This window comes from Melanerpes formicivorus, unplaced genomic scaffold, assembly GCF_026170545.1.
Source record: "Melanerpes formicivorus ecotype bairdi unplaced genomic scaffold, bMelFor1.0.p_v2 SCAF_2, whole genome shotgun sequence".
Classification (NCBI taxonomy): domain Eukaryota; kingdom Metazoa; phylum Chordata; class Aves; order Piciformes; family Picidae; genus Melanerpes; species Melanerpes formicivorus.
Window position 1 is genome coordinate 21,424,996 of NW_027142354.1, and position 21,968 is coordinate 21,446,963.

The 21,968-nt window shown below is 39.0% G+C and overlaps 1 protein-coding gene across 1 annotated transcript in view; it reads right to left on the reverse strand.

Annotated features, from left to right (window-relative positions):
* Positions 1-21,968, reverse strand: part of PRKN (parkin RBR E3 ubiquitin protein ligase) — a 797,047-nt gene that overhangs the window by 307,005 nt on the left and 468,074 nt on the right. The window contains exon 7 of the mRNA XM_068152890.1: positions 15,551-15,687. Coding sequence (XP_068008991.1) covers positions 15,551-15,687 — 137 coding nt within the window. The remainder of the gene's footprint in view (positions 1-15,550; positions 15,688-21,968) is intronic.

A 21,968-nucleotide genomic window follows, 5' to 3' on the forward strand; every position in this document is an offset into this window, starting at 1 on the left:
AATACACTGCTATGCTTTTTGTGCATCTGGATAGTCATACAGTGTATGAGGGGTTGGAATTACCCTTGAATATAATGTGTTCTGAAACAGTGTCTCTTTTAGGATAGGATGCATTTCCAAATATGCTGTAAAAGTGCAAAGAAATTGGGTTTATTCAGAAATAATAAAGCAGTTCAGTGAATCAGTCCATTTTGATGACACTGATGCTATCTAGCAATGAGTTTGATGTGTGGAAATTCCTTTATCCAGGAAAATATGCAGGTCCATGCATAAACATCTCAGTAGCAACAAATGGGATTAAGTAATATGCTGCTAATTATGTATGGTTTTGTGCACTGCAGACAAGCAATGTTCCTTCCATTAGTGGAGGACTGAATCTAAGCAACAGCACACCCAGGATTTCCTGAAAACAGAGAAACAAACAAGAAGCTACAGGTCATCTGCAAGAGCAATGAGTAAATGATGGGTGAGTCCAGGTTATCCTAGGATGAAACAGACAAATAGGGATAAACTGATCTAAGAAAAAACCTATCATCCAACACTATCTAATCAACTAAACCATGGCACCAAGTGCCCCATCCAGTCTCTTTCTAAACACCTCCAGTGATGGTGACTCCACCACCTCCCCAGGCAGCCCATTCCAAAGGCCAATCACTCTTTCTGTGAAGAACTTCTTCCTAACATCCAGCCTAAACCTCCCCTGAAATGCTTTCCAGTTTATTTCATTATCTGGATCACACAGCTACATTTTACAAAGTCTTGCTTCAGAATGATTCTTGTTAATTTTATTAATTAACACCCAATCAAGGCAGTATGCTTGCTGCACACTGACAGAAACAAAGACATTTTAGATTCAACAGAGGCTTGACTGACAAGGATTACACATAAAGATACAAATTTCTATCTTGGAAAATAATCATTAGTGATCAGTAACAAAAGTAATGCTGCAGTTAGCTAGAGTAACTACTATTGGGAAAGAAGCATGTGAAAGAAACATTTCTTCAGCCCACATGCAAATAATTTGGAGTGACCTAAAGCATTTCCACTTCTGATCTCTCTTGAAGTTACCTTGAGGGCACTCTGTTTATGAAGAATGGGCATGGATATGATGCAGTGGGATATTTCACAATCTAAAAGTAAAACTTACTTAGTAAGAAAATGCAATATCCAGGAATTTATTCTTCATGTAATTCCTCTTGACTAGCTTTATTATTATGAAAATCCTGCTTTTCATTAAATAGAGTAAATATAATATTTGTAAATACTTCTGCCTTCAGCTGTTTTCTGATAAGAATTATTTCTAGATTTTTGTGAAAAACAAGACCTAATTTCTCAGGTGGATTTCTATAGTACTTAAAAATGCACAGCAAATACAGAATCATACCAAGTAAATTCAGAATATCTTTCAAGATAGTCTATGGAAGCTAGTCTAGAAATGCTTGAATAAAGGAAAAAGCTCAGAGTGAAAAAAACTGAGAGAGGGATAGTAGAATAGTAGAACAAATAACACCCTCTGGACTGATGTACACTGTAAAAAAAATTACTTGTTTCCATTCTGACAGATATATATTAGACATTCACTTCTCTTGCCAGTAACTAATTATGGTCAGAGTACACAATTCATTATTCATACCATTGTAAGAGAAAACTGTCACATCCAGTATAAGAACACTATGCACTTTCTGACCTTAACTATACTCTAGCTTTTAATAACTGCTGACTAGAGTTAGCCTGATTCATTAGTGGCTTCAAAACTCCCTATTCAAACAGCATGCCAACCACAAATATGGCTGCTTGTACTTAATTGTTCATATTGCTGTTGACAATAGAAATCAGCTAAATTAAAGCAGGAAAAAAAGGTTTGAAGCCTTTCTAAACACTAGAGCACTGGATAGAAAAGTAGACAAACCACTGCATTTGCTTATAATGTATTTTTGCATTCTCCTGGTTTGGTATTTGGGGAGAAGAAAGTGAGGGTGGTGAGATCTGTACAGAAAGTCATAAAATTGTCAGTACTTACCCCAGAGGCTAGAATGACTTCCTTCACAAATAAATAATTAGGCAGATTTATGAAATTCACATTTTCCCAAGTGACTGGAACGGCTCCAAGCGATTAAATACATAATTAGGTAGTTTTTCTAAAATGCTTATTATTTACCTGAGAGTCTCATCACAGACTGTCGGGTAAATACTGTCTCCCTGCTAGCAGTTATTATCAAAAACACCTCCATCATTTTCAGCCCTCCTTTAGCAGTGATACAAACAGAGAATATTACTTGGAGCAATGGTTCATGAAAAACAGAATCCAGTTGTGCCAGCCTCTCTATTTAACTGACTATCTGAGCTTCCTTTGTACCTGGCATGCACTCCTTCAAACACAGAGCAAAGCAAACAAAAGGACTTTTCAACTTTTTGCTACTTTAGTTTGTGTTTAAGCTGGCCAGAAACTCTGCTGAAAGCTATGCTTATGCACGTACGTGCATGCATGGACACAGATGAAAAGACAATAAAAAGCCTTAAACCCTTATTAACTGTTTTCCTACTTGGTAAATATAATGAAGGAAACATCCTCTGTTAGTCAAAAGCAAATAAAAAAGCTGTCAAGCCCCATATTTCACGCAGGATTTTCCTTCCCAAGAAGCTGTCTTGGGACAAGTTACAAAACAGAACCAGTCTTAATCTGTAACTCCTCCCACTGCCTCTCTCTAGGGAACATGCAAATCACAGTGATTGTCACAGCATGTGACAATTGAATATGAATATTACTGCTTATCACAGAATCACAGACCCTCAGGATCACCAAGTCCAACCAATAACCCTACTCTACAAAGTTCACCCCTAGACTATATCCCCAAGAACCACATCCAAATGAGCTTTAAACACATTCAGGGTTGGTGACTCAACTACCTCCCTGGACAGCACATTCCAATGCCTGACCACTCTTTATGTGAAAAAACTTTTTCCTAATGTCCATTCTAAACCTACCCAGTCACAGCTTGAGGCTGTTCCCTCTTTTTCTATCACTGTGGGAAGAAACCAGCACCAGCTTCTCCACAATGTCCTTTCAGGTAGTCATAGAGAGCAATGAGGGCTCCCCTCAGCCTTCTCTTTTCCAACCTAAACAGCTCCAACTCCTTCAGTTGCTCCTCATAAGACTTATTTTCCATGCCTTTCACCAGCTTTGTTGCCCTCCTCTGCACTCACTCCAGCACCTCCACACCTCTCCTTTATTGAGGTGCTCAATACTGAACACAATACTTGAGGTGTGACCTCTTCAGAGCTGAGTGCAAGGGGACAATCACCTCTCTACTCCTGCTGGACACAGCATTTTTGATACAAGCTAGGATGCCATTGGCTTTCTTGGCCACCTGAGCACACTGCTTGCTCATATTCAGTTGTCCGTTGATTAGAACCCACAGGTCCCTTTCTGCCAGACAGCTTTCCAGCCACACTTCCCCAAGCCTGTAGCATTGCTTGGTATTGTTGTGACACAAGGTCAGGACCTGGCATTTGGCCTTGTTGAAGCTCATCCTGTTAACATTGGCCCATTGATCCAATCTATCCAAGTTCCTCTGTAGAGCCTCCCTACCCTTGTGCAGATCAGCATTCCCACCTAACTTGGTGTCATCTGCAAACTTACTGATGACACCTATGATTAAGTGGTTGATGTCTAAGCTGGGCATAAAGAGTTGGGAAAGAAAAAAGCTTAGGCATTAAGACCTAGCTAGCTCACTTACACAGCCAAGGAACAATATCAGTGGCCTTTTCCTACTGATCATAGATAATAAAACTGACCATCAGAAGTGACCCCTTTACTCCACCTCCAGAGTCACTTTTCCATATGCTTCTATCTGCCTAGAGGCCTCACTGCTTTGTGGTCTTTACAGAAGAGATCAAGAGTAATTGGAATCTCAATCAGAAAAAAAATAATGACGGCAGGAGGAAACAGCAAGGTATGACAAGGTGAGGGAGAGAAAACAAAAAGATGAAAGAAGAACTGGAGAGCAAGAGAAAAGTAACATTTAGGGATCAGCAAATAAGGCAACAAAGACAAGCAAACAACAAAGGGAATGGCAATGAAGGGCAGAATAGAAAGAAGAAAGTTAAGAATAATTGTGGAAAGAAAAAATGTAGAATTGAGAAAGGCTTATTCATGCAGGGGGTGGGGGAGAGTGGGGAGGAAAAGGAACAAAGAAAGATAAAGAAATCAGAACAAGTAAGCAGAAGACTTACTGTGCATACCTTTCCTACTGTTATTTCCCAGTATGATGTTTCATTTGTCTTATTTTCCACACCTTCAACTAAGCTATTGGTGTTTTATACATATATAAAATTAATTCAGTCACAATCAAATATCTTAAATGAGAATTCTGCAAGTAGCAAGAGTCTGGCAAGTTTCACGTCCAAGAGTATTTGAGTAATGAGACAACCTTATAAGAGAAACCCTTTACTCCCATTTTCAAACCATTTAAACAATACATAGCCAAAATATAAATTCTGCTGTCCTTCTTAACTAACTGTATCTCTTCTGCCTTTTATCCCTTATGTTGGCTATGAATCAGACTAAATTGTGTACTATGAAAGTTTCTTTTCAGAAGGTGTCCCTGATTCTTTACAATTATGCTACTCAACTAAACTCTGTAAATTGCGATGTTCATGTCCTTTCAAATACTTAAAGTTAAAAATAAAATAAAGTACTGCCATCAATACAGGGAAAAGAAATTGTTCTGGACTCTATTGTCCTGTTACTTTCATTGAACTAATGAGGATACATTATTTCTAAAACTGGAAAATGAAACAGAAACCTTTCTAAACTAGCCCAAATTTATCAGGCATCAAAGTCAAAAAAGCTAACTGTAAGACTGAATAACTCCTTTAGAAGACTTTATTAAAACTCGCCATCTGGATAAGCACATGTAGTTTTTAATCTTAAAGAATCTAGACTTATTTCCAGATAAGACTACTCTGTTAGCATATGGTGGCAAATTTGTATAAGCAATAGTATGACAGTTGAGTGACTTGCTATTTTAATAGGCTGTGACCCTGCAATCCAAATTTACATGGACTAGTGTGTCCTTCCATGGCCTTCTCCCAACTGTCTGCAATCAATGCCATTGTGCCCTTTACCCTTGCTGTGCAATGGTGGTTCCAAACCATCCAGCTAAAAAAACTAACAAATCTCAAGCAGATAGATTACAACTGCAATATCCAAGGTCCAGCTCTTGAAGCTGATCTATAAAATCACATTCTAAGGAAAAACACTGAAGTGTGACACTTCAGTCAATGCCAAAACTAATACAATGCAATGTGCAAATGTTCAGATTTCATAAATCTTTTATTTTTTAGTTAGTATGAAAAGACCTTGATAAAAGCAGTACAGATTGCAGCCATGTTGTTCAAATCTCAATTCCCCTTTTCCACAAAGTGCTTCAGGTACAAAGAGGCAGTCTGATTTCCACACTTAGAAGATCATTCTTTGCATTCTTAGGGAAGGAAAGAAAGCTACCAATGGACAGTAGGTGACATGATGGTTTTTGTGACGTGAGCATGGATTCCCCATAAACCAGAATAAGAACACTAAGTTACTGCATATAGACTTTTCTCCTATCACTAACTTCAGTCATCACTATATTGGACCGTATTTGACCCATATAAAGGATTAAAATCACTTCTCTAAATCATGCACCTTATCGCCCTTCCACCCATTTCTTTTTGTTCTTGAAATACATTTTTGAGGAGATATAATTTATTGAGATGCAGGTTGAACTATGTTACTTTTTATAACCCTCACTTGCACCTACACTGTGCAATCATTTGACACATCTGCTATATCGAGAACAAACGTGATTGAAGAGTTTTAATAAGAAATTGCATCAATAAATTATAACAGATTGGTGATTAGTAGTATTATATATATGCAATACTTTTGTACCCCTTATAATGCTGATGTCTGCTTCACAGGGATTAATTATTTTCATAATTTTGTGTAAGTAGTAATATAGAAAATGTCAAAAAGAAAATTAGATTTTCACTTTCCAGACACAGAAATTTAATTAAAGCCAACTTCTTGTTGAAGTGGAATGTCCTTAGCTGCTTCTGTGATCTGGCAGCAGCTCTACATGCTGCCACGTGGGAGACTAAGGCTCAGTAAGTGACTCAGGGAATATTAATCACCAGGCTTCACTAACTAAACACATGCTGAATGTGCCACAGTTGGTCCCAGCAGGTTATTTATGGAGTATATAAGGTAGCAGACAGTAATGATTTTTTATAAAGGCTTCTGCTTGCACAGCCCACCTCAGAGATCACGCAATACTGAAAGAGAACCTCTGCTCAGATTAAAAGTGATCCATTAGGAAACCTTTAATTTTCCAGACAAGAAAGGTCTCACACTGCTCTAAAAGTCTATGATAAACACCTCAAGCACATTCCAGATGTAAAAAATAGCATATTTTACAGCAAGTTTGGACATATTTAGGACAAATAGTCAGGTGTGTCTCCAGTCTGTGGAAGAATCCACATATGAAACACTGAATTACTGTCATTAGAAACTAAATTCCCAGATTTGCCAAAATGTAAGGGAAACTGTAGACATTACTTTTTCTTTCATTTTACTTACCCTCTCTCTTTAGACCTCTTTTCTTTCATTCCTTGAATAGTCACCAACGCTTCCCCCTTATGTACTGCCTCTTTTGCCTCTCTCTCAGCTCCTTCCCTTCATGAATCTTCTTCCACCTATATTACCTGTATATTATTATTTCCTTCATTATCCCCATCTTTCACACAGTTTTCCTCATTAACATTAACTGTCTGTAGACTAGAAGGGGAGTACAAGACAAGGCAATTCAGGACTTCTAAGCACCATCCAGAGACAACTGAATCTAGTCCTCATTTGAAGAAACATTGTAGCCATGAATGAAAACAAAAGTTTATTGTTCAGATGCTGATTGTTCCTCCTTTTTTTTTCTTTCCTGGGGAAGATAGACTTTAAGAAGATACTGTCAAAATTATTTTACTTGCTATAACAGCACTTATATAAAATGACTTATAAAAATAGCTTGAATTAAAAACCTATTGAAGCAGTTGAGTGCAAAGATGACAACTAACAAGACTCTATTACTTGATTCATGTAGGTCATGATTTTTTTCAGTCAGATGGAATCTTAAAAGTTACTTGGCAACCACACACCCACATCAAGTGATCATTATAAGAGAAACCAATATAGGCAGAAGCACTTCCACTCAGAACAAATACCTTTAATTTCTAACGACAAAGTTACAAATTTCACTGACTCCAACTGAGAAAAATTCACCTCCACTTCAGCTGTACATAGAAATGATGAAATACAACTCCCACAGACACATTTCTGACATTGCTTCAATATGTCTGTTTTACTTTGATACTGGACAACTTATGTTACAGGACAAGAAGTCTGCTTTGCAAAGTATTTTCTAGTTGTCTTAAAAAGTTAATTAATGTCTAAGAAAGATTGCCCCATTATCTCCTGTCCTTCATAATTACCAGCCAGAGGAAGCCTATATAAACTGTCACCTCTATTCAATACATACATACATATATTAAATGTCAAACATATTTGAAAATATATTGCAACACAAAAGCCAGAAAGAGCTGAGAGAGAAAATCATCTATGGTAAGACTATTGGATGAGGGAAAGGCTGTGGATATTGTGTACCTAGCCTTTCAAAAACACTTTGACACCATTTCCCATAGAATTCTCATGAACAAACTGGCTGCTCATGGCTTGGATGAGCATACACTCTGCTAGATTAAGCACTGGTTGAGTGAAAGGGCCCAAAAGTGGTGGTCAATGGAGCTAAACCCAGCTGGCAGCAAGTCAAAAATCAGGGTTCAGCATTGGGATCACTTCTGTTTCACATTTATTGATATTGATAAGGAGTTTGCAGATGACACCAAGTTAGGCAGGAGTGTTGATCTGCACAAGGGTAGGGAGGTTCTACAGAGGGACTTGAATAGAATAGAATGGAACAGAACAGAACAGAACAGAACAGAACAGAACAGGTTGGAAGACCTTTACCACCTCGGGCAGCCCATTCCAATGGGCAAGCACTCTCTCTGTGTAGAATTTCTTCCTACTCACCAGCCTAAACCTCCCCTCATGCAGCTGGAGACTGTGCCCTCTTGTTCTGGTGCTGGTTGCCTGGGAGAAGAGACCAACCTCTGCCTGTCTACAGCCTCCCTTCAGGGAGTTGTAGAGAGCAATAAGGCCTCCCCTGAGCCTCCTCTTCTCCAGGCTGAGCAACCCCAGCTCCCTCAGTCTGTCCTCATAGCGCTTGTGCTCCAAACCCCTCACCAACTTCGTTGCCCTTCTCTGGACTCATTCCAGCAAGTCAACATCCTTCCTAAACTGAGGGGCCCACAACTGGACACAGTACTTGAGGTGCAGCCTAACCAGTGCAGTGTACAGGGGCAGAATGACCTCCCTGCTCCTGCTGGCCACACTGTTCTTGATACAGGCCAGGATGCCATTGGCCTTCTTGGCCACCTGGGCACACTGCAGGCTCATGTTCAGCTTCCATCGACCAGCACCCCCAGGTCCCTCTCTGCCTGGCTGCTCTCCAGTCACTCTGACCCCAGCCTGTAGCACTGCATGGGGTTATGTAATGGGTTGGGGCAGACCCGCTCCCCAACACGGGCCGAAATAATGACTCAGACAAACGGATTACAAAAGTGATGGAAAGTTTAAATGGGAAAACAGAAACAACAATGAAAGTTTTACAGAGAACCACAAGCACCGTGACAAAGAGAGAGAGATTCCAAAACATACCCAAGAACCTCCCATCCCCACCTGGGGGTACACCCAAACCCCCCCCCCCAGGGCTCTTTCTCCACCCCCCAACCCAGCCTTGGGCCTGGGCAGGCCCAAGGGAGGCAGCTCATGCCATTTTACCTAGGCAGCAGCAGGGGATGAAAGTGGAAGTGAAGACCCTGCATGGATGTATTATAGGGGAGCAGGGCATTATGGGAGTGAAATATCTGTTTTCCTGTGACCACCCCCCCTGGGCTGGGCCCACCCCTTGGGACCTCCCAGGTGTGGTCTGTGCAGTGGAATCTGGACCAGCACCCAGCCTAAACCACCACAGGTTACTGTGGCCAATGTGCAGAACCCGGCACTTGGATGTGTTAAATCTCATGCCGTTGGATTCTGCCCATCTGTCCAGCCTGTCGAGGTCCCTCTGCAAAGCCCCTCTACCCTCCAACAGATCAACTCCTGCCCTCAGCTTGGTGTCATCTGTAAATTTACTCATGATGGACTCAGTGTCTTCATCCAGATCATCAATAAAGATGTCAAAGAGCATGTGGCCAATGGATCCATTGGCCAATTTTAACAGTATAAGATTCAACAAGGCCAAGTGCCAGGTCCTGCACTTGAGCCACACTAACCCCAAGAAACACTACAGGCTTGTGGAAATGTGGCTGGAAGGCTGTCAAGTAGAACGGGACCTGAGAGTTCTAATTGACATGCAACTGAATATGAGCAAGCAGCATGCTCAGGTGGCCAAGAAAGTCAAGGGTATCCTGGCTTGTATCAAAAATGCTGTGTCCAGCAAGAGTAGGGAGGTGATTGACCACTTGTGCTCAGCTCTGGTGAGGCCACACCTCAAGTATTGTGTTCAGTTTGGGGCACCTTAATACAAGAGAGGTGTGGAGCTGCTGGAGTGAGTGCAAAGGAGGGCAATGAAGCTGCTGAAGGACCTGGAAAATAAACCCCATGAGGAGTGACTGAAGGAGCTGGAGCTGTTTAGTTTGAAGAACAGGAGACTAAGAGGAGACTTCACTGCTCTGTATAACAACCTGAAAGGATATTGTGGAGAGGTTGGTGCTGTTCCCTTCTCACAGGTAGGTAGAGGTAGCATAAGTGGGAATGGCCCCAAGCTGTAACAGAGTAAGTTTAGAATATACCACAGGATTAAGCTCTGCTTGTTCTATAGAATTTGAGGTTATTTATATATGGAGTTGGCAGTCAACTACTACAGAAGCAGAGGAAACACTTGAGGGAACAAACCTCAGCCATTGCTGCCTGAACTTCAGTCAGCATTGAAAATGGAAATGAAGGAGCTGTTGTGACTTATAAACATGTCCTTTGAGCTAGCTTCATGCACTTGTGCTAGTAAAGGAACACAAAAAACCACTTGATATACTGTTGGTTCATGTTTATTTTATGCCCACAGTGAGAGGATAATGCAGAAGAGCATAAAAAATCCTTTAAGAAACTGCTGCAAATTCAATTAACTCTTGAGAGTAAAATCTTGTTTTATCTATATGCTTTTGGTTTCGGTCAAGGTCTGGTTGGAAAATTTGTGATTACTTGAATGAGGCCAGGTTACCTTCACCTGCTAGACTGTAGTAGTAAGTAGTCTAAGTGTATTCTCTGACAGGGAAGCGGATGTTCTTTTGTCAACAAAGCGCTCTCCTCCAGGTGCTGCACAGAGCTAGGCCATTTGTTCAAGTGCACATACAGTCTTAGAGAAAAAAATCATTACTCAGCATATTGATCAAGAGTTTATAGAAAGTTTATAAAAAAGGGAAATTGGAGGAATGTACTTTGAAAATATCTTAGGGGTGAAAAAAGAAGCAATATGTTAATGAGAAAAGCACTGTAATGAGGCTGACTGCACCTGCATTCCATCACAAATTCAGCCAGTGACCTCCTGTGCAACCTCTACATGATCTGCTGCTTCCATGTTTTTCCTACTCAAATGGTGAACCCAAAGACACAGACATTGCCTCTTAGTAAGAAATACGTAACACTAAGTCAATGGAGTGTGTTCAAATTACTGTAAAGTAAATAATAAAATAGTTGCAGTAGTATGAATATGAAGAAGATAAATAATCCCTAATAAATACTTATTCTGCCTATAATACACAGAAAGGTATGGTCATCTGAAGGGTGAAATGAACAGTTTCACTGTTCATCAAACCAATGTGTGTGTATAGTAGCTTGTATAATCTACTTTTTATGAAGAATAGTTTGTCCAGAACACCCTCCACCGCTGTAGTCCTTGCATTTCTTCTGCAGAAGGACTAAACCATTTCCCCTGGGGACAACAAAAAGAAGCAGCTTAGTGGGCATGCACTCCCTCTTTAGACTTAGCTGGGTTCAGCAATGGGAAATTAATGATACAAAGAGTTCAGGAAAAATGAAAAGTCAGTTACCACCAAATGCCCTTCAAAAAAATTATTACATATCCCTTTAAGGACATAAATAGACAACACGGTTTCTCGTACGCATTTTCCCCATCATGGAAAATGCTGAAAAGGAAAAAATACAACTATAACTGTCACCACAAATGCTCTGAAAACTGCGATTGCTTGTTCATTAATTCCTCAGAGTGGAAAAAAATGTCTTCCAAGGTGTACAATACGTAAAATATAAAAAGCATTTATCCAGCATCCTACATCTGCTTCTGTACACTCAGAACATGAAACTGCAAAAAGGTTATAGCTGTCAAGAATTTAACACCACCTAAATATTAAGCATTTTGAAGACATTCGTAAAGCTGCAAATGTGTGTGTTTTCAATCCCTTTTATTTTATTCCTCCAATAATACATTGCCATTTATTGCATTTTCTGATTTCCTAAGTTACTTCATATATTTTAAAGCAGGATTATTGGAGAACAGAGATTTCTGGAATGACATATTAAGGCTTCACACCAGGTAAACTTTATATTTTATACCGACAGGTGCACTCTTACATTTTAGGTTCTATTAAACTATGCCTACCTTTTCATTACATTCTTGAGAAGGTTCTGTTCATAGATCACTGACCTTCACTTTAAAACCCCTTGCACACACAGGCCTTCCTAAATTTAATAGGCATTTTGTCTAAAACAGAATAGATTTAAACATACTATTTGGAGTGCTCAAATCAAATAGTTCTTCCCATGCCTCTGATTTGCAAACTGTTTATTCTCCTCTTTTCTTTTTGAGTACTATGATTTTGAAAGATGATTCAGAGATATGAAATTGCATTGACATCTTCCACATGAATAAGAACATACTTTTATTCTACAAATTGTATGTAATGCGGATTTAAAAATTAATCTTAGCACGTATGCCTCCATAATTTTCCAGAAGCCTTCTTTCAATGGAACACGGCTCCTAAGGCAATTTAATATATTCTAAAACTTTAGTCCTTTTTATTAGTAGTTCCATATACAAACTGGTGGTAACTTCACTTCTTTATTATATATCTGTGTGGTAAAATCAGATTACTTCCAGACATAATAGTGTTTTACAGTCATTAGGAGAACTGCATCCTTTATCCATATTCCTTTAAAATATATCACACATATGATTATTCACCAGAAATAAACTGGTGCAAAGACATTTTTACAAAGAGCCTTCAGCAGTGTAAAGTCTTCCCTTCCTTTGCTGTCACCAAGTTTTCTTATACCAAAGAACTGTGGTAGCTTATTTTACCCTGGGGACCCAGATCCACAATGCTACAATGCTATTTAAAAGCCAAACAGTATTCATAGGTACGGTATGTGCTTAAATAGGGTAATACATTGTATATTTGTATACAATTCCTGCTTCGAGGTAATGCTATGAGATTCTTCCTCCTGCCACAGTAACTAAATAACTATAAATGATCTTCCATGCATATGCAAATCTGTCCCTTTAAGCACCTTATTAATTATTTCAAAGCTACTTGGAGGTCAACACTCATTGAAATTTCTATGCACGAAGCCTCATTAATACAAGACACCATACAGAGAGATGTGATATATTTCTGTTGCTATTTAACAAGGGCAGAGAGAGTATAATCTGTAATGCTTACTTTTTTATTTTAATGACCAATGAAAAACGGACAGCTTCTATCTATAAGTCCTTTCACAGAGCTGATACAGTGGGTTTGAATCATGGGGCTGCTGCCACACTACTCTGAACAGCTAATCCTATCAATGCACCAGTTACCATGCTCAGAGCTCTGGTCCTCAATACTGGGATAGTGCTGTGTCTGATACTAGATTAGCAGCTAAGCGCTAAGGAATTAATGTTGTTCTGCCAAAAATCACAGCAATGACACATTTTATTTTGGAACAAAGTGAAACTATGGCATTATCAAAGTGATATCATAGCTCATCAGCTGAGATGACATCCTTCTTCTGACCACATATAATCTCCTGGTTAATTAAGCCATTTAATGGGGGGGGGCGGGGTATGGAGAAAAAAAAAGCAAGGATGTAACCACACAGAATACCCAAATGCAATGACAAAACACATTTTCTGGTATATCTGTGCCAGGAAGCAAGAAATTAAACCTACTTGAGAAGTGCTGTTTAACTGAAATCCCTAGATCTTTTCCAGCTCAAGTTGCCATACACATGTGATGACACTGATCTCGTCTGTCATAGTGATCCTTTGCTGTAGCAGCTGCTGTTTATTTTTATTCTGTTGTGCATGTGGTGCTTTCACCTCTAGATTAATCCAATAAAAGATATAAAAAACTTGCTATGTTGGTACATTCCCTTGATAAAAATCGGGAACAGCGAGTCAAACGTTAATGGAAACTGCAGGCTACGTTCATTATGTTCTCTCTATTTTTGAAAGATACTAGAATGAACAGAATTAATTGGAAGTGTAAACAATTTAAATAGGCTTATTTACAAAACCAAAACCTCCTGTACAGTTCTAGGACAATGTGTGTACATATGCCTTTAAGAAATGGGTTAAAGTAGATCCATTCTTAAATGAAAATTGAAAAGAGAAATCATTTTTATAAAGTGCCAAGACAGGACACCATAATTACTATTTCAGCATTAGGCTGTGATGTTTAAAATACACGTATTAATACAGATTGTTTTGATCTGTCTGTGAAATATGGTCACCTACCATATGAAAAAATCTCATTACAGTAAATGTAACTTTGTTTTGTATTCCTTTTAGAAGCAAGCTCAAAACAGCATCTAACCTTTCAACAAAGCTCAGATCTACTATTTTCCTTTGAGTCATGCTCTGTTAGAGATAACATCTATTAAACCAAAATTGCCACAATAAGAAAGAAAAGTCTTTTCTTGACATGTCCCATGGCATTTATTCCTGTCAAGGGAAATTCTTTTTAGGCTTTATTGAGGTAATTAGAGAAAGTTGTGTCAAGCAGCGGTTTATCATCCATACATGTAAATACAAACTGAAAATTCCACTTGCAAAAATGGGGATTACAAACTAGATTGTTAAAATGATAATCTCATGCTATTAAGTACAGCATCATGATAAGTGGAAAACACATGATAATGTGCTGCATGTTTCATAATTTAATTAATTACTGATTAACATTTCCACAAGAAAGGAGAATGATGAGTTGCCTGCTGCACCACTGGGATAACAGATTAACCAATGGAGCTAACAGGAGAACAGAAAAAAGAACCAATAAGTGAGGGAGTTAAAATATGGAATCATCTCAAGTACATGATTAACTTGTATGGGAACAAATAGATGGATTAACTTTTGGTGAAGCAAGGAAGGAGGCTGAGAATATTTTGGCCACATAGTATTACAGTAATGTCAAAGAAAGAGCACTGGGTATAAAGTTCCTTGTTAGGTTCCTCACGGTGAGTTTTCTTACAGTGTTTTGTGCAGTATGAAATCAGTGTGTCAATGCAATAGTAGAGCAAACTCTTTGGGGGGAAGTAAAATCAGACCTTGTAAGACAGCACATAAAAATTAATTCCAGTGAAAGTTAAGAAATTTTGTCAATTTTCCTCCCATCTAGTTATTTGAAACTTATGTGTCAGACAAGGAGGTAAACCCAACTTCTGTGCAGTTTCTAATATGCTACAAAATTATTCTCATAGCATTAATACAGTACTTGTTACAAACATATATGTTAGTTATGCAAATTTGGTAACAGGAAAGATAAATTCTAAATATGTTCCTTCACAAGAAAATTTTTGAGACTTTTGTAGTCCATGGGCCAGCATAACTGGATTGGGTCTCAAAATACATCTTGCAGGTACAGCATGAGCCTTTGTTTGTTTGAGTTGGCTTTGTTTCCCACTCATGTAAAACAAATAACCTACCATTTGCTCAGTAAGATCTACATTTCATTCAGTCAGATGACAACTAGTAGCAATAACTTCATAGACAGAAAAGCTATTTGAAATTCTTATTGCAGTCCTTTTTATATTAATACTTGAAGACAGTCCAAGAAAATTAAAAATTCACTTAATTTGAAAGTGGAAATGTGGAGGTCAAGGTAACTTATTTTTTTCAATCAGAGTGTGACTCTATCATCTGCTAGACTCCATGATTATAAAATACTAATCTGAATTATGTATTTGGTTTTAAAATAAATGCCCTTTGGAAACTAGTTGGATCTCAAGTTTACATGTGCAGTAAGAACCCCTTTGACATTGAAATATTTTCCCCATGAAATGAAACACCTACAAGTAACTTCACAGATACATCCAAAAGTAATAGGTCCTTAAAAAAATCAATCTTGCCCTGAAATCAAAATCACATACATCCTTAAAAAAGAAAAAAAATCAAATCATCTACCATACCTACGCAAGGGAGGGAATAGCCAAGCTCTGGATCATGGATGAAGCGACGGTCATTCAGCATAGTCACACAGTACAGATGGAAGCAGTCTAGGCAGATGACGTGGCGGTGCACACACTGGAACACAAGCACGGGACTCCTGTTAAAAACAAAACAGTCAAAATTATGAACAAGACCTGGACCAAACTCCTCAAAAAGCTTTGTTTCATATTTCAATTTTACAGTATATTTTTTATTAGTAGTAAACCATTTTGATTAGTAGTAAACCATAGGAAGCCATTGGGACTCTGCATAGAGGACATTCCCTTCTTAAATATGAGCAAAATCATTCACCTTCTGGACAGAGTTATGGGATTCAACTTGGGAACAGGAAAACTAAACTTCAATGCTGTATAAAAGTAACTACCTGTATGATAAGTAAGAAATCCCTGCTGCAATCACTACTGAATAGCAAATGTAGAGAAGGCTGGAGCTGATCAGACCTCCAGGTATCTGCATTAGAGTGAACTGAATCACCCACTTGGCTCCATTTTCTGTATGAACTAAATCTACCAGGAACATCACAGGAGCTCAAACACTCATCACATACACGGACAATCAAGAAGGAGACAGCTAAATATGGGTATCCCAAGCTTGAAAGGATATTTTCTGAGGAGATGCAAAAAGGAAGTATTTTCAGTAAGTGAGGACAAATGGTTATACTCCTGAGCTGGTCTACACTCAGAAACCCTCCAGTGCTGGCCACAAGAAGGAGGAGCAGCAGCTCCCAAAATCTTACTCAGGACCAGTACACTGAAGTGAAAGCAAAGAATTACTAATACAGGAAGTACTACATACACATGAAATATGTCTTCACTTATGGAATACAGTGATAAACCAAACAGGTTTCCTGTAATGAAAGTTAACTTCCATTAACTACTAATGGACATACTGTCAAGTCCAAAATAATGATTATGACCCCTTTGATACAGTTCTGTGCTCTGCAAGTGTTATATAATACTGCCTGATCATGTCTTCTCCTTGAGAAGTATTACCAACCTCAAGTATGAAAACTGGGAAAAAGCCAAAGAGAGAGAAACATTAAGCTGAGAACAGCAGTGAGATTCCCATTCAAATGCTGAACTACTTGATTGCTGTTAATTCTCTGTGGAGAAACACAGGCAAAAATGGTTAAATGTTATCTTATTTATTTACCTTTTTTTTAAGAAAAGATAATTATTTTTAGAAATATAGGATATAGGATATTCTCACATATTCACTGCTTTTCCAGACATATTGAAAATACAGCACCAAGTACAGCAGGGCTTGTGATAAAATCATTAGAGTTAGCAATACTGCTATGGCTTCTGTAAATCCTGCTACAATATGCTTTGAAACCCACTGAAACAGTGAATAGCCAATCCTCAATGTGGGACTACAACTGCAGAATGTAATCAATAATAATTTCAGATAGTGTATATATTTAATCTCATGTGAAAATGTGCTTTTGAATTGCACAAATTGTAGAATTCATGGCAGTGTGTTGGCATCTCCAAAAATATAATCTCTGTGTTTTAAGGATTTTGTTGAATAAAGCAGCTTAAAAACTGAATTAAATAAAACCTCCCCCTTACTAATCCTTATTAGTTGCCCACTTGCTGTTTGAATGTAACAAATAATAATTTTAAAAAGACAGCTGCAAGGCAAAATGAGAAGCTGATCAGTATCATTTTAGCCCTGGATGGTCCCAAAATAATTACAGAGGGCCAAAGGAGCATTATTTTGTCTCAGTGGCACATAAGTCTCTGTGGCTCACCAGTCAAATGTAACCTTAAGAAAAATAGCCCAAAGATTTTTTCCTAAAATGAAGAAGTAATCAAATTTGTCTATAGCTTTAATGGATCTCTCTATTTCAGGGTTAATTGCTCATTTTTATTTCAGCAATATCCGTGCAATTTTTAGTTTCATGAGCAGCATCCTGGATCTGAATTCATAACTCTATGACCTTTATTTGAAACACAAAATTTATCTTATGTGTGAATAGAGATCCACAAGAGAAAGTCACTAAAAGCCATAAATTAAATTATTAACATTTCTACCTAAACCTATATAGAATAGAATAGAATAGAATAGAATAGAATAGAATAGAATAGAATAGAATAGAATAGACCAGACCATGTTGGAAGAGACCTTCAAGATCATTGTGTCCAACCTATCAACCAATTCAACCCACCTAATCAACTAAACCATGGCACCAAGCACCCCATCAAGTCTCCTCCTGAACACCTCCAATGATGGTGACTCCACCACCTCCCCAGGCAGCCCATTCCAATGGGCAATCACTCTCTCTGTATAGAACTTCTTCCTAACATCCAGCCTAAACCTCCCCTGGCACAGGCTGAGACTGTGTCCTCTTGTTCTGGTGCTGGCTGCCTGGGAGAAGAGACCGTCATCCGCCTGTCTACAACCTCCCTTCAGGTAGTTGTAGAGAGTGATAAGGTCACCCCTGAGTGTAATGGGTTGGGGCAAACCCCCTCCCCACCATGGGCAGAAATAACAACTCAGACAAAGGGATTGCAAAAGTGATGGAAAGTTTAAATAGAAAAACAATTTAAAAACAAACAATGAAAGCTTTACAGAGAACCACAAGCACCGTGACAAAGAGAGAAATCCCAGAACACACCCAAGAACATCCCATCCCCACCTGGGGGGTACACCCAAACCCCCCAGGGCTCTTTCCTACCCCCCCAACCCAGCCTTGGGCCTGAGCAGGCCCAAGGGAGGCGGCTCACGCCATTTTACCTAGGCAGCAGCAGGGGATGAAAGAGGAAGTGAAGACCTCGCATGGACATTTTATAGGGGAGCAGGGCATTATGGGAATGCAATACCTGGTTTCCTCTGACCACCCCCTGGGCTGGGCCCACCCCTTGGGACCTCCCAGGTGTGTTCTGTGCAGTGCCATCCGGGCCAGCACCCAGCCTAAACCACCACACTGAGTCTCTCTTTTCCAGGCAAAGCGACCCCAGCTCCCTCAGCCTCTCCTCATAGGGCTTGTGTTCCAAACCCCTCACCAACCTTGTTGCCCTTCTCTGGACATGTTCCAGCAAGTCAACATCCTTCCTAAACTGAGGGGCCCAGAACTGGACACAGTACTCGAGGTGTGGCCTAACCAGTGCAGTGTACAGGGGGAGAATGACCTCCCTGCTCCTGCTGGCCACACTTCCTGATGCAGGCCATTGGCCCTCTTGGCTGCCTGTGCACACTGCAGGCTCATGTTCAGCCTACCATCGACCAGCACTCCCAGGTCCCTCTCTACCTGGCCGCTCTCTAGCCACTCTGACCCCAGCCTGTAGCTCTGCATGGGGTTGTTGTGGCCAATGTGCAGAACCCGGCACTCGGATGTGTTAAATCTCATGCCACTAATATGAAACCAAGACTAACAGCACTACGAAATGAACCACTACAATCAGTTACCAATGCAAAATGTGATAATAATTTTTATTTCTTAATATATTACAAATATTTGAAATCCAACTATATTCTTTAGAAGGGGCACAGATAGACATGGACACATTTAAACTGCATCTTAGGAGCAACATTTTACATTTCACAGATTTTATGCTGTCCCCTAATTTTGCAGCCCACAGTATCTCACAGTCTCACAGTCTCACAATATCACAGTATCGCCAAGGTTGGGAGAGACCTCGAGGATCATTGAGTCCAACCTGTCACCACAGACCCCATGACTAGAACATGGCACCAAGTGCCACGTCCAATCTCCTCTTGAACACCTCAAGGGATGGTGACTCCACCACCTCCCTGGGCAGCCCATTCCAATGACAAATGACTGTATCGGTGAAGAACTTTCTCCTTACCTCAAGCCTAAACCTCCCCTGACGCAGCTTGAGACTGTGTCCCCTTGTTCTGGTGCTGGTTGCCTGGGAGAAGAGACCAACCCCTTCCTGGCTACAACCACCTTTCAGGTAGTTGTAGAGGGCAATGAGGTTATCCCTGAGCCTCCTCTTCTCCAGGCTAAACAATCCCAGCTCCCTCAGCCATCTGTGCCATAAGACTTTGAGAAACTCAATCTGTAGGCAATACAGATTTATCAAAACTAATCTGGCATTGCAACAGTCGCTTCATTCTAACCCCGACAGATTTTGTATCAAAAGAAAGCATTTCCAGTTCAAATTAGATATGAACATTGTCTTCCTTAGATCAGTAAATACAAATATGTAAAGACCATGTTCATAATGCCTGGGTGGAACTGGTACATACTCATTTTGGATAATCACACATTGAGGGTTAGGGCTGGGCTGGCTGAAAAGTAAAATGAATGAACAGAATTAGTTCTGCTCTAGCTAAAACCAGGATACCTGAAGAGATATTAATAGAAGACTCACTTGAAGCAATCAGAATTTATTTTAGAAAGGAACATAGTGAAAGTTTAAAAAATTGCTATATAGTGTAACAATGGTTGAATCTAACATAACAGTCTAGTAATCTAAGTCTGATATATAGTTTGGAAGGTATTTCATAGGTTCCATTTACATAATGCGTTTGGCTGAATTAGAGGCTTCATGAGACTACTATATAAGAAAAATGCTTTTCAGGCAAGGGATAAATTGGTCCTTTTTGTTATCCAATTAGGAATGGAATCACTTCTAAAAATTGAAAATCCAACATTACAATGCATCACAGAAAATTTTCCATAATACGTCACCAGCTCCCATGCTCATATTCCTTTTCATTAGAGTTTTATCAGCATGATTTACTTAAATGAAAAACAAAAAAGAACTTAAATGTTTCTGCCACATGTTATTAGTGTTGGATAACTCTGTGGCACAACAGCAGCACAGTTGGAAGCTATCTGGTCTGCATGCTATTTCCTCCTTGTCCTAATGGAGAAGCATCACGACAGATAATTCTCAGCTAGACTACAACAGTACAGTGGATAAAGAAAGATATGAAGACTTGATCTTGTTTAGATAAGAAGCCCACTGGGAAATAAATTGGTCTGATATATCCTGAAATCTCATGATGGTTACTAATGTACTGAGAGTGAGTTCAATGTCTGTGAACGTGAGGAGCTACTTAGCATAAGGAATTATTTGCAGACATAACAGTGGATTCACTGGTGTATCCTTCAATGCCTACTGAAAAAAAGAAAAAAAGAAAAAAGAAGAAAGAGGTGAGACACTTTCTCATTGCTTGGTCTCCATGCTTCATATTTTGAAAAAAAAAAAAAAAAAAAGTTTGAGTAAAGGTTAAACAACACACTGTATATATCAACCCATTAGCTTCTCGAAAATGCGAGTAGCCACAGTCTGAAGCAAGAAATACATCTAGGCCTCTACAAATCTGTGAAAAAAATGCTGGACAAATCTGTGAAACCCCCCTGAGGTCATTTCTAGGTGACGGCTGGATTTTTCTCACCTCAATCTCAAAATCTCAACCAAATAATCATAAAAAAGCTTAGCAGATGTCTTTAAGGCTGCCTTGCTGGGATTACAGTCAGTGAAGCAAAAATAGCCATTTGGGATTCATTTCTGTGCAGTAAATAAATGTGAATGCACACAGCTATAGCACAGCCTTTAACCCCACCTATGAGCACTATATTAATCATAACACACTTCTTCAGTTCTAATAAATTTTTCCATGTTGGCAATACTCCTGTACTTCAAAAAGCTTTCTATTTAAGTACCATGAAATAATTTCAGTAATAAATGGAACTCTATGCCATTTCAAAATGAATGTTTGTCAACTTACAGGTCAGATCAATAAGAACCATTCAGGCAAAGATGAATCACTGAATAAAATGTATTTTAAAAAAAGAGAAATTATGGAAAACAAATTCTGGTGACACAGACACTTCAGCCACTCTCCTGCTTCAAGAAATTTCAAAGTAATTAAAGAGAAATACTGTCCTTGAGCAGTACTCCATAGGTTTTGGTTCTACCCTTGTAGCAAAACAAAATTACAAAGTCCAAATAAGCCAAATTATTCATCCACCACATGGCTTCCTCATGGAACTGTATGTAGAAATACCCTTCTAATTCAAACAAAGATGGTGCCACATCTGGTTTTCCTGTCTATTGCATACAGTCCACAGTCTTACTCAAAACTAATAAAAGAAATTGCTCTTTATGAAGCTTATGTGAACGGTTTTCTTACCATGAAAATAATTCCAAGTACTTCCATTTAGAGTAGATTATTAAATTCTATTACAAGGATGCTACTATTTATAAAAAAATACAAATAAAGAAAATACAGAAAAATTACCACAGTGACTTCAGTGTTAGAACTGAAGCAATTTGGAGAAAAGTATAGCAATAAATCCTGCCTTTTAATGAGCAAAATGCTGTTATAGTGTGACCGTTTGAGGCTGTGCCTTTAAGAAAAGAGACAGTGCTGGGACATTATGGCTGAATGTTTTGGAAT